General features: G+C 32.4%; 2 protein-coding genes across 2 annotated transcripts in view; one reads left to right on the forward strand and one right to left on the reverse strand.

Moving 5' to 3' along the window:
- The first annotated feature begins 496 nt into the window (after window positions 1-496).
- On the forward strand, window positions 497-6560 carry LOC132703069 (uncharacterized). The gene is made up of 4 exons (XM_060672118.1): window positions 497-634; window positions 2560-2798; window positions 3117-3368; window positions 6176-6560. Exons 1-4 carry the CDS (start codon window positions 592-594, stop codon window positions 6431-6433), a joined length of 792 nt encoding a protein of 263 aa, XP_060528101.1. The 5' UTR covers window positions 497-591; the 3' UTR covers window positions 6434-6560.
- Window positions 6561-12514: 5954 nt separating this feature from the next.
- Window positions 12515-13948, reverse strand: part of LOC132703248 (cilia- and flagella-associated protein 206-like) — a 34301-nt gene continuing 32867 nt past the window's right edge. The window contains exon 10 of the mRNA XM_060672394.1: window positions 12515-12758. Coding sequence (XP_060528377.1) covers window positions 12537-12758 — 222 coding nt within the window. The 3' untranslated portion in view covers window positions 12515-12536. The remainder of the gene's footprint in view (window positions 12759-13948) is intronic.

Here is a 13948-nt window from a genome sequence, read left to right on the forward strand (position 1 = left end):
ATTCTTATCCATTGAGAATTAATGCTTGAACAGTTGGCAACACAGGGCGTCACAGCGTAACACTTCTTTCTGTCCCGACTTTTCAACAGCACCCAACTCACAAAACTTAAAAAAAATCGAAAGCAAATTAAAGACGAATGGAATTTACGTACACCATAATTGTAGACCAAGTATCGATTGATTGATTTAAAAGCAATTTAAATTATTTTTTGACTTGTTTTGAATATGATTATTTCAAAATTATTTCAGCTTTTTTTTTATCGTTTTGGTTTCTTGTTACTGCTATGACACAATTATTAATTTAATTGAAACAATCGTAAGGAGTTTCGACCCTTTTGCAATCGGTAATTAAATATGAAATCAATCAAATCAAACAAAATAAATCCTGCCATTTGCATGGTAAAATAGATTTCATTTTTACCTATACATTTGTTACGTTTAAATATTTGGCAACATCCCTTCATTCTTTTAGTTTTCTCCAATCAGCGTTCACGATTTTCCGAGAGTTAACGTGAACGCCGAACACATTCCGAAGCTCGAACCGTTTAGCTCCATCCTTGTTAGTTTAATAGAATTGTCTCACTCGAGAACATGGCAGACATCTCCAAAGACGAGCTTCGCAAGGAAATTGCCGGTAAGTCCTGTTTTTTATACAGTTCCTCTAATAAACGTATTGAAAATTACAAAACTAGACTCGTAATTTTTTTTAAAACAATTTTTGTTCGAAGATTTTTGTGGCTTAACAGTTAAAATCGGGTAGTTTACTCTTGTACAATATATCTATCCCGGGCCGTTCGTAAACAATGGCCGAATGACGCTATGTACCTACGGTGTATTATATGCTTATTTATTTTCGCGATTTTCTCTGATTTTATGCCTCGGATGATAAAAACCTTGAGACAAAATTGACGTAAAATATTATTTTCGATTTTCGCAGGTGTTTTTCTCCCCGGATTTCTTTGTATTTTACAAGTTTTTGGAAAAATGCGCGTTTGATGTCTTGTGTGTTTGGCCGATCATTGAAGTTGGTGTGGGTCGATTCAATTTCGCTTTTGTGCCATTCCACGCCTTGATAGCAAGTATTTAGGTTCATATATTCTTATTTGTCTGTATATAACATCATATATCCGACTTTCGCATTTCCAGTTTCTCCATGTAGGTTTTCGCATCGTTACCGCTTTCGTTAATCTGGTTTCGCGCGCATTATCTTGTTCTTGCTCTTTTGAGTCAGGTAGGCAATACCCATTTTTGAAATAGGTTTGGTTGAAAATACATTTTGTTTGTTTGAAATTAAACCGCCGCCGATATATTTTTTAATTTATTAAAAACGTTCTCGCAGGTACATAAAATATTTCGGTTTTTATCGCATTGGTAGGAAAAATGGCCACAATATTAACTTCATTTTGGGTAATTATTTTTTGCATTCACGCATTTAATTATAATCTGCAGTTATGATGCATTCTATGCAACTTTTCCCCTTTTGGGATGTTTCCTCGAGTCAAACTGCATAATTTAAAGTTTTGGGTAGGTTTCTCGAGTTTATTTAATCGATGAAACTGTAAATTTGCGTTCCTCAGTAGATGGCGCCAGATGAAATAAAACTGCTTGTGTAAGCAATTATTGTAGACGAAGCGTATGTAATATAATATATACATTGATATTAGTATATTATTTAGGGAGCGTAGTGGCTAGAACTTGCAAGGTTACAAGTTTAACCCAGATCGTTTTAGATAATACATTCGAATAAAATACCACGTTTTCGTACAGGGTTTAAAAAAATATAGGATATTTATGCAGTTTATAAGTTTATCAAATACATATAATATAAATTTTAATGGGAGCAGTTTTACGATGCAAATCTTTGCATTTTCTCCAGTAGTTAGACGTTTTAGCATGTTTGTCTATCACTGACCTACATTTTGGTCTGAATAATAGTCAAAATAGAATGTTTATTTTCATTTCGCCATTATATGAAATTACTTGATTAATAATAAACCTTATTTGCCATTTTTTTTGCCATGAAACTACCAAAATTAAAATCAGAGGTGAGGTTACAAATACTTTAGAGTAATTAATTTTAGTTTTTCCTTCCTAGCACATCAGTTTTCAATTTTACAAAAGCCAAGTTTCAAAAGTTAAAATTACAAATTTTAAATTTCTGAATGAGTTTTTACGGAATTCACTTGTTTTGTTTACAATTTTGAACTTATACTATCAACATTGAAATATTTTTTTTTTGTATATCTAAATAAATAAAAATAAATATACAATTTCAGTCCCATTTAATCTGTCTTAAATTACCCTTCCAATCTGACTACAGGTACCTGTGGTGTCATAATCATACTCCAATATTTTATTAGGAAGCTATTATGGCATAGATAGATAGTATGTTCGCTTTTTGCCTACTTGTGCACCAGTATACTGTTTTAAACGGGACGTCTATATCTACTTTATTATCGCAGGTACAAAAAAAATGTGCTTGAAAATCTACCATCTCGATCCTAAAACCTAAGAGAATATTTGACTGACTATTTTTTTCATTAATATAATTTTGTGTAGAAATTCTGAAAGATGCTAACTTGGCGTCGACTTCGGCCAAGAAAGTTCGCCAAGAACTGGAGGAGAAACTTGATGTCAAACTTCAATCCAGGAAAAAAGAAATTGATGACCTGGTGATGGAGTATGTGAGTTCTAAGAAGAGTGCACCGAAGAAGAAGGGCAAGAAGGCAGATTCTGACGATGAAGAAGAGGAAGAGGAGGATGAAGAAGAAGATGCTCAGGAAAATCAATCAAAATCTGTAAGTTTAAAAGAATTCTACAAATACAGTTCACATAGAACACAAGCTAAAGAGATAATTATAACCCAAAAAACTGCAACCCTATACTTAATGTTTCACTGAAGTTGTAGGAAGTAACATAAAAAGTTATACTTTGTGTTTGAACTAATTTACTAAATTAATGAGTAAAAACGAAAAGTCTAGAGTAGCAATGATGTTTTAAAGATTTACTCCAAGTAAAATTTTAGAAACTTAATTTTTATTCAGATGTAGCATAGGGTTTTTCCAAATTTGTTTTGCTTGAAGTTACCTTTTTTTATGTTTGTTATTCGAAACCAGGAGGAGGAATCAGAAGATGACAAAAAGAAAAAACGCCCCTCGTCTGGTAAAAAACCTGCTGCAAAAAAATGGAAAAAAGGTTCAGATGATGAGTCGGCCAGTGAACAATTAAGCGAGGGTGATTCCGAAGAAGAGTATTCTCCAAAGAAATCAAAACCTGTAAAAACCCGCAAGCTGCCGCCCAAGAAAAAGAAGGGATCTGAATCAGACTCTGATGAGGATTGGGGGAAGAAGAAGGGCGGTAAGAAAGGCGTGAGTATCATTTTGTTAAACATCAGTTTTTTGGAAAACACAATTTTAACAATCACATTAAACATCTGTTATTGGGAAGCTTGCTTTATAAAGTCAATTCTGGTTACTCAAATAAAATAGGCCTTCTTTTATACTTTTGGTAACAAACGTAATTTATTAAATCATGTCTAACATGTGTGGAAATTATTCTTCATTTCTATTTCTTAGCCGTTTTTATGTATTCCCATTTTGGAGTCATAGCCACCATATTTGGAAAAAAATATTTGCCTAACTTTAGAGTGCTTCTTTCCGGTGTTTCATAGATGAAACCGAGCAAAAATCTGACACCAGAGATTCTGCTTTTATATATGTATTATGTTTGAATAGTTTTGCTCAAGATTTCGAGATACATGTTTTTAGAAAAAAGCTTGTTTTGTATTACCTAAAATCTAAGATTCTAGGTATCTTTATGGTATTTCATTAGTGCATTTATATATCAAGACCAACACTTTTTCTTATTGCTACCATTGGCGTCCGTGCGCAATTTATATCGCGCATTTATGAAGGAAAAAAACGTTATACCACTGACATTTTTTCAGGTGAATATTTATTTTCAATAGGCTCATCTTTCATTCCATTAAGTAAAAGTGATTGCAGCAATGAGTAATAAATAACATATACTTGTTACAAAAACTTATGAATGGCTTGAATTGATAAAAGTATGGAATGAAACTTTTTACTCTCCATATGGAATTTAGAATCACCTAAAAAATTTGATTCATCTTATAATTAGCGAGCTAGTGAATATTCGGAAGGTACCACTGATAGAAGGAAGTTCACAAGATGTGGATAATCCATCAGGAGTAATCTGTAATCTTATAATATAGATGAAACAACAAAATCTATCAGCATCTGGCAAACAATTTGATGATAAATGTTTAGAGCTCTAGCGATCCTTCTTGACACAGCTAGCATATCTTTTGTGATAAGTACGTGGCGCTTGTAATTCACCAAATTGAAGGATAAGTTTTAAGACATTGAAAAAATTAAATTGACTCAACAAAATACAGAAAGAAACTTAAGATGGTTTGGAATCAAAAATGACGTTTAAAAACGGTAATTTATTAAACGTTTACCAGATTTTCTATCTTTAAAACTGTGTAATAAATGTAGTACATTTATTTAAGGTATCTTCATTTGATTATATTTTATTGTTATAAAGAAATTACCAAAGAAAATATTCACCTTTTTTCTTCCTAAATACTGATTTTCGGTCGAAAAACAGTGTCCATAATGAGGTCCAGGAAATTTTTCAATAAATCTTCCACAGGCTATTGTAATACTTTTTACGAAACTTCTAAATTCCACCTGCTTCGGTTTTTGTTGAGTCGAACTTGCTAACGTTTTCTAACATAAAGTAGGCCAAGGAAACAACAATAACTACCTCTATTTCAAATTTTTCAACTTTTTTAAAGGAACACGGAACACATTTTTAAATTTATATCAATATATCAAATGAAAATACTTTAAATATATGTACTACATTTATTACACAGTTTTAAAGATAGAGAAAATCTGGTGAGCGTTTAATAAATTACCATTTTTTGATTCCAAACCATCTTAAGTTCATATTTATTTCATTTTTTGTGTTTTGTTGAGTCCATTTAATTTTTTCAATGTCTTAAAACTTATCCTTCAATTTTGTGAATTACAAGCGCCGCGTATTTATCACAAAAGATTTGCTAGCTGTGTCAATCAAGAAGGATCGTTAGAGCTCTAAATATTTGTCATCAAATTGTTTGCCAGATGCTGATAGATTTTGTTGTTTCATCTATATTATAAGATTACAGATTACTCCTGATGGATTATCCACATCTTGTGAACTTCCTTCTATCAGTGGTACCTTCAGAATATTCACTAGCTCGCTAATTATAAGATGAATCAAATTTTTTAGGTTATTCTAAATTCCATAAGGAGAGTAAAAAGTTTCATTCCATAATTTTGTTCAATTCAAGCCATTCATAAATTTTTGTAACAAGTATATGTTATTTATTACTCATTGCTGCAATCACTTTTACTTAATGGAATGAAAGATGAACGTATTGAAAATAAATATTCACCTGAAAAAATGTCAGTGGTAAAACGTTTTTTTCCTTCATAAATGTGCGATATAAATTGCGCACGGACGCCAATGGTAGCAATAAGAAAAAGTGTTGGTCTTGATACATAAATGCACTAATGAAATATCATAAAGGTCTCTAGAATCTTAGATTTTAGGAAAACTTAAACAAGATTTTTTTCTAAAAACATTTTAAATTAAAATTTAAATTTAAATTTAACAGGTTTAGGGCATTTGTTTTCTTAAAATGACCTCAAGCATTGCCCTCTTTAGTATTGACACACCATTAAGAAACACCTTAAATCAAATACCATACCAATGAGGAGTGGCGCTCAAAAAAAAAAAAAAATTCTAAAGTAGTGAATTAATAAATTAATCAAAAGCGGTGGCACCTAGATTTAGGCTAAATGAGCAAGCTTTGTTTTGGTTAGTTTGTTTAGTAGCGTTTGACCTGAAAATTTCAAAAGGCATGGATGTTTTTATTTCTAAATTAACAATAATAATAATTTTAGAAATCGTATAAATAATTTAATATTAAAATATAAAACTAGGCTTTCTGATTTTGGTGGAAAGTTAAGAGAATTGAAATTGGGAACCCATTCCTCGCAAGGACTGGCCAATGAGAACAAACATTCGATTTAGGTAGATTTTGGATTGGGATTTAAGCAAACATAATATGTATGGAATTAAAATGTGGTTATTGTTTTAGGGCGCTGGCAAGAAGGGTGGCGGTTACACCAGGCAAATGCAGTTATCACCTGAATTGTCAGCACTAGTTGGTGCCGAGTCCATGGCCCGTCACGAAGTCGTTAAGAAAGTGTGGTCAATTATTAAGGAGAAAAATCTTTACGATCCTAAGAATAAGCAGTATGCCATTTGTGATGACGCACTGCTTAAAGTAATCGGAACCAAACGTTTCCGGACGTTTGGTATGATGAAATATCTCAAAAATCACTTTATCAGTTAATTCAAAATTTTAAAATGCTTTATTATAAATTTTTGGATTGACAATTATATTTGTATTGTCCTTTCTGTAACTTAATGTGTAAGTTAGATCTAGAAGTCTGACAAAATATAGATATGTGTGTCTTCGATGCCGGTTCAAGTTTCATTTACTGATTTGGTTGGTTTGGTTTTGTTGCTGCTTTTAATCTGAAAGTGCCATTTTGATTAAAAGTTTAAAATTTGGTATATTTTTGGTATTTTGGTGTAAACCTGAAAAACCGTTTTACAGATTTTAAAATGCAAGAAGTATGTTTGGTTGACAGCTCAAGGATCACCTTTGAACCTTTTGAACTAAAAATAATCCTTTGAGTTAAGCTCTACTTTAACATCTAGACTTTGCTGCATTTATTATTTTTACATAAAGAATTGACATTAATTTGTAGTTAACTCTCAAGTATGTTTTCTTATATGAAAAAAGGAAAAATATTACTTAATTACTTAATATTATGTTTTTGTTACTGGTTGTTCCTTACTTTCTTTCATTTGCTATTTCGCCGAGTATGAAAAGATGTATGTTCCAATAACTTTTTTGGAAATGGTAGTTTAGTGCAAAAGTCCAGAGTTTTAAATGTCGATAGCATTATGTCCTGGACTACGTCGCTGAGTTACTAAAAAATGCAGCTCGAGGTGACCGACTTTTCTCTAAATAACTTTTAAGCATAACTCCTTGATAGTCCAAGCAAATTTTTAATTTGAGATTTGTTTGTCAAAGGTATGCAGAGTGGGAATTGAGTTTTTTTTTATAGAAATTATATTCATTCAAAACAAAAATACAAGTTCAATATTCTTTGAAATTTGGTGATTTGATGACAAGCACGTTGTTGCGAATATTAGAGTAATTGGACAAGCCTCCTTTTTTGATTCAGTATACTGCGATTCTGGTACAAATTTCGAAAATTCAGTAATCTATGGAGACATATTTTCATTGCATCAATATCAGCTTTTTGACAGGCCATTTAGGCCCAGAGGTGCATAATTTTGCTCCATTCGATTTTATCTCTTGCTATATTTCTCCAATTAATAATCCTCTCTTTTAAATCTTCCTCCATGATTTCTCTCAAACTCCTCCTTGGTCTACCGCTTCTTCAACCCCTCTGGTTTTTCCATGCCACTTCCTTTACTTCTCTATTATTTTCCATCCGGGTGAGGTGTTGAACAAATTTTTGATTGCCTCATCTCCAAATAGTTCGTAGAGTTCACTATTCATCCTCTCCCAGCCATCTATATTAACGCCAAAGATTCGTCTTAATTCTTTCCTTTTTTGTATATCTAGTTTCTGTTGTTTTTTTCGATTGAGTGCCGATGTCCCACAACAGTAAGTTAAAGTTGGTCGGACCACTGTCTTGTAGAGTCTGATTTTTGTTGCCCTCGATACCTCCTTTGACATAATTTTGTGCAGCCCCCACAGACAATTGTTACATTTTGCTATACGTAGATCCACTTCCTGGTCCTCTTCACACCCCTGTGCTTGTAAGTTTCGTTTGCTTTTGCTTCCTATACCACTCTTGAGCTCAATAGATTTGGTTTTATCCAAATTAAATTGTAGTCCAAAAGTTTCGCCCGTTATAAGTTGTTTGGTGATATTTTCGAGCTCTTTCTTGCCAACAATACCACATCGTCCGCGCATTAGTGGCTTTTATGGAACATGTGCCTTGTCTGTTGATCCCATTGTTTCTTATTATTTCCTCCAGCGTGAAATTGAACAAGTTGTGTTGTTGATAGTGGGTGCCCATGTCTTAATCCTTTGCAATATTATAGGTTTTACTCTGCCTTCCTTTATACTTGACTATAGTATCTGTTTTTTGGATTGTTAGTTTTATTATTCTCAATAGTTTTGGTGGTATCTTAAGGTTTTTTAGAGCTTTTATTAATTTTGCTCTGTTCACACTTTCACATGCTGCTTTGAAATCTACAAACAGCAAGAATATTTTATTTATAGGAACCCATTAAAACTTGCCTTAACATGAAGACCTGACCTACTGTTTATCTATTCTTTTTGAATCTTCCTGGGTAGTCTCCTAATAATCTTTCTGAGCATTCTTCCAATCTGCTCTTTAATAGTGTTGCCAGTATTTTATAGCCTATAATATTTGCAATCCATTTTATCATCCTCTTTAAAAATTGATATGATTGTGCCTTGCTCCAATTCCTTGGCATTACTTCCGTTTTGCAAACCTCTTTTACAAGTTGTGTTAGATGCGTTTGCATCAATATTAATTCTAATTATCCAGATGAGTTCTTTGGGTAACAATTTTATTGAAAAAGAATTGGACATGGATGCATAAAAAAATCGAGACAATTTTAAATATATTTTGGAATCCTGTTAATATTTATCTAGCTTTTTTATACTAACAATAATAAATAGCTTTCTTAACATACAAAAAACAACACAATAGAAGTAGGAGGTGGCGGCAGGAATGTTCAGAATTTAACAAAAGAAAAAAACTAAAATATAAATATCGTCGCACAATTTTATAACTACTCAAAGGGAAATGAACATATACATTTTATATTCATAAAAAATAACAGACTAGAAAAAAGCGAGGAATGTATTCAAGAATGATTAAACGAAAAACAAAAAAAGAAGTTAATGAACAAGCAATAATATCCAGTGGAAGTGAGTTGCAAGTTTTAATCGTGTTATGTGTGAAAGAGCTCTGAATCGCGGCGGTACTATGCTTGGGATCATAGAACTGGTTACGACGCGAGTTGCCCTATTATGTATATGCCTACCTCTACTAAGTTTATCATAGAGATATGGTACCTAGTGTTTTTATACACTAACTAACTTTTCAAACAGATTTAACCACCGAGAATCCTCGAGTACCAACGTTATATGACCAAATTTTCGCAAATCATAGTTTTAGCTCAGGCAGGCATTTTTCAATTTTTGGTTTTTCCGTGCTAGAGCGGGCTAGTAAACGTCTCCATAACCCAGAGAGGAGAGTTATACATCACACAATTTAAGTCTGGCCTCGGTAGATACTTACCTATATATGTAAAGTACTTTCAGTAGGATTTCTGTAGTAAATTAGTCAACTGAAAATCAAAAAGAAGCATACTACCAAGAAAGACTTCCGAGTTTTTACGTTTGTTGACAAAATCATTAATAAATGTTCAAATCATTATGCGTCTTGCAATTATTTAGTATCAGGCTTTGCAAATTATTGAAATCACTTCAAGGTCCTCATTTATGCCATTGAAAGACGAAGCTACATCTTTGATCGAAAATGATAAGTGTATTTCCATATCATCTGCATACAGGTGAAAATAACATTTATTGAGGTGCTTAAAAAAGTCAGGCGTATAGATCGGGAACAATAAAGTTTCTAAAATACGGCCCTGAGGAAATCCCCTTAAAGTTGGCAGAAAGTTAAACATCATTATGATTTAAGTTATCAACAAAATCACACAAGTATTTCGTGATATATCCTGAACACTAAGAAGGTAAACAGTAATATTGAGCATTGCTGTAGTTGTAATGCGCCCGATCCTAAGCCCTGATTGAGTAGCAGGCTGGAAAATATTTGAATCAGCAACATGAATATTAAGATATTATAATCCTCTCATAGGGCGAAAATGTGAGGTTTCAGATCTTATGATACATTATACTAGCCTTCTCCCACAAGGAGGGAAAGTTGCAGGCAGTAATACATTGGTTAACAATAAACTTCACTAGTGGCGTCAGGTGACGAGTAGTTAAAGAAATTATTTTTAGATAGATACCTCCCACACTTTTTGTGTTTAACTTAATTTTGAATATTATTCTCCCCACTTACGGTTGCAAAGTTAAGCCGATTAGTAATTCCGTTATAAACACGGTTCAAGTACAACCCCGAAATCATATCAATATGAGAGTCAGTCACCCGAGACAATATTGATACCCATCTGTTAGCTCCTCTCCCCTCACATCTCTGAAGAAGCTAAGATTTTGATTGGCGAAACGTCAGCAAGTTTAATTTACAAACAGGCGACGCAGGACGAATCTAGAATAGTATTATAGCAGCATCTGGAAGTTTCTTTTAAAAATTAATGGATAAATACCTAATGAGGATGAGAATTGGTGTGTGTTGCATATACATTTATCTTTATTGAAAGAAACTGTTGCATCGATAATTTTAAATTCACCCTACTTACAAGTAGTTATCATGGGTTAAAGTATAAGTTAATAAGTAAATATTAAATTTTCAACAAATTTTTGCCGGGAGTTCAAAAGCCTTTTACGAACTCAGGCGTAGAGGCGACATTTAGGAAAAAAATAGGTGTCATGTCGTCTTTGGTGCTCTATTTTGGATTCTACCTATATCTGAATTATTGCCTCATTTTACTGGATGTATGATATGGTCCCGAGTGTGGTCTAAACCATATATTAACAGTAAAAAAAGCTTTATTTACAAAATTTTAACCTCCAACAATATTGCATTCTTAGATAGGCCATTTGCCAAGTTTCCAAATTAAAAGTTTAACCAAACAAAAAGATAAACGAGCATATTAAATTGTATATTTCCTGTTCAATTATTCTTATCGCTTCAAATGAAATAATTGCAATTTTCTATCTCCTACTCTAAAATACTAATTAATCCCTTATCAAGCACACCCGAAGTATCATTGTATGACATCATCTTTGTTACCCACTCTCGCGAGCAATGAATTGTATTTTGATGATTCTCGATACCAATGGTTACGTCACGCGTTACTTAGCGAATGAATTCCTGCTAATTTTCAACACTTTTTTCTTCTGTCACTAATTAAAAAAAAACACGCTCTTCTCGTGCCAAATAAAACTCATAATTAAAATAATTTTTATAAAATTTGTCGCCGAATATAGTATTTGAGGTTAATTTTTGTGTATTGAAGTTAGACACAAAGCGCACTAATAGGTCCTTAATTCTGAATTTAATGAAATAAACACAAGTGTCATATAATATACATGGTGTTCCATTTAAAAAAATATGATGTAGGCTTATATGTCAGAAAATTGATAGTGTTTTGTTTTATACGTCACTTGGAAAAAAATTGGCTGCTAACCCTACATTTTGTTTTTTTTATTTACCTTGATATTTCTAAAAACAAAAAAGTTAAAGCCAATTAAAATGTTATCCAGATAAATTGAAGGCGCGGTACATAAATCATCTCACGCCGGGAGCAGATGAATTAGAAATAATAAATGAATAAAATTGCCGTCCCTGGACTCGCGTGATTTTTTTTACGGATTGTCTATTGAGGCGGAACAAATTTTTCCAGTGGGGTTATTTAATGGCGTTATCACGGTGACATTCTATTAGAAGTTGTGAAACTTGGTATACGTCGATAATTGTCGCGGATGTACAATTTAAAGATATTTTCGCTTTTGCAGTGTTCCGGTTCTACCCAAAATCGATGGCAACATTGGAATGTCAAGTCTAGTGATTAGGTACATTCATTCGCCTTTGAAAGTGTTAATTGAATAATTCGTTTTTATATCAAATTGTCACGAAGCGAGGTTTCTAAAAAAATCTATTTATTTTATTTTTGCGAACTAGATGGCAGAAAAGTGTAGGAAGAGTGGAAATTGTTTAAATTTTTATGTCGAATTCGAAAATGGTATAAAAAACTGATTTCGGGTAGAACCGGCAACAATGCAAAAGCGATAATATTTTTAAATTGTACTTCAGGTGTATACCAAGTTTCATAATGGACTGTCATCGTGGGAACCCTGTATAATTGCTGTCCAACCTGAGAACTGTTTTGAAAGTATGACGAAAATCACAGTTTGAGTTCCTGATGATCTCCGAAAATTGCCACCAAGAGTGTTAGGAAAATTTAATAACTAATGGTATCATGTCCGAGGCAAGATTTTCAGACATAGATTGGACTTGACTGAACAAGTGGAAACTAGAAACTCGATTTAGGATAGTTTTGTTATTTTTTGTATTTTTAATCATAAATTTTTCGAGCAGCGTTGATGGGTGAGAAGTCAATAATAAATCCGTTAGTGATTTTAAACTAGTCTGTTATTAAATAAATACATAATATATATAATTTAAATAAAAAATTACTCGCCATCCCCAGTTGTCAGCTATTGGTTACTCCGTTATCGGTGTAGTGAGTTCGATTAAGAATTGTCTTGCACTTTTCCGACCTCTCAGTCCATAGATAAAATTGCGCCGTGCAGGAACGTTTGTGTAGTTATCTCTGCTGCACTGTTGGCTGACGTCTTTGTAGGAATAAGTTTGAGTTTTAATGGAGTTTGTACTAGAAACTTTGTCGGTTTGGGAGGAGGTCGTTTTGCATTTTAGCAAAGCAGCCTAAAAAATATTATAAATATTATGCGACAAAATATTTCCAGAGTAATTTTAATTTTGGACATTTTCAAGGTTTATCTCACTTATTATCTTCGAAGATGAGAAACGAAAGGTGCCACAAACCGAAATTTTTTGTTCATGTTTCATGTATTTAAAAAAAAAATTCCAAACATGAAACGAATCTGCAATGTGGAACTTTAGAGACCATGTAGCCGATTTAACGTTCTAAAATTTCCAGAAAGGTTAATAATCATTTTCGTGAGTTTTGGTTAATTTTGGAGTTGCCATGTTAACTTTTCAAAAATACGGGATAATTCACAAATAAATCTTTGGAAAAGTTTAATTGAGGGAGCCTCTTTTATTCCTATATACTATTATATTCCTTAAAAGAAGCCTTCTTCGAAAATTTGGATGCTTCATTCCTTATGGTGTTATGGTATTATATTTTTTTCAAAAAAATTGTTTATTTTAAGTTATGACGTTTTTTATTTGTCCTTTAATTTTTTTGTAATTGCTGCTCCTGTACGTTTTTCAAAAAATCTGGATAACATCTAGTAAAACCTAAAAAACTCTTGAAAATCACATCCCGATGCCTAAATAAACAGCGGTTTTAAATTTTATATTCTTTCCGCTAAAAATTTTGATATTCCGCCAGTAGAGTGATTTTCATCCATTGGCCTTTTTCGGAGAAAGCAGAATAGCAGTAAGTAATTTGCAGAAAATTGAAATTCAAATCGAAAAATAGCACGATTTTTAAATTTAAAATAAACTAGTAACATTTTCGCCACTGGACGTTCAATATTTTCTGAATTAGCAGTTTTATGTTTCATGGCAATGACGAATTTCAAGCTTACTTGGAATTTCGTATTTGAGGGTACTAGTGTTAGTCACTATATTATTTAGAACAATTGAATATTATGTTTTCTATCTGTCGTGTCGAGTTTGGTAGAAACGTGATGAAAAGCTGAAAGAATTTTCAATTTTTCATAGAAAGGCTGCCTAATTCTGTAGGTTTTTGTCTTATTTGCATTTAAAAAGTTTAAGTTATTTTTTCTGATTGTTTTTTTAAATACTTAAAAGCTGAAAAGTTATGTGGAACAATAAAAACTAATGTTTAACAATAACAATTGTTTTAATAGCAATGAAGTCAATTTCGAATTAAATTTTGTGGGTTTATAATATTTTGGTGTCTA

Source organism: Cylas formicarius, unplaced genomic scaffold (assembly GCF_029955315.1).
Source record: "Cylas formicarius isolate icCylForm1 unplaced genomic scaffold, icCylForm1.1 PGA_scaffold_6__28_contigs__length_40554024, whole genome shotgun sequence".
Classification (NCBI taxonomy): Eukaryota; Metazoa; Arthropoda; class Insecta; order Coleoptera; family Brentidae; genus Cylas; species Cylas formicarius.

What these genes read in the sequence shown, in the direction of transcription:
- LOC132703069 (XM_060672118.1), top strand. Translation starts at nt 592, where the DNA reads ATGGCAGACATCTCCAAAGACGAGCTTCGCAAGGAAATTGCCG. An exon ending in GCTTCGCAAGGAAATTGCCG is followed by an intron (nt 635 to 2,559) that starts GTAAGTCCTGTT and finishes AATTTTGTGTAG; the next exon opens with AAATTCTGAAAGATGCTAAC. An exon ending in AGGAAAATCAATCAAAATCT is followed by an intron (nt 2,799 to 3,116) that starts GTAAGTTTAAAA and finishes ATTCGAAACCAG; the next exon opens with GAGGAGGAATCAGAAGATGA.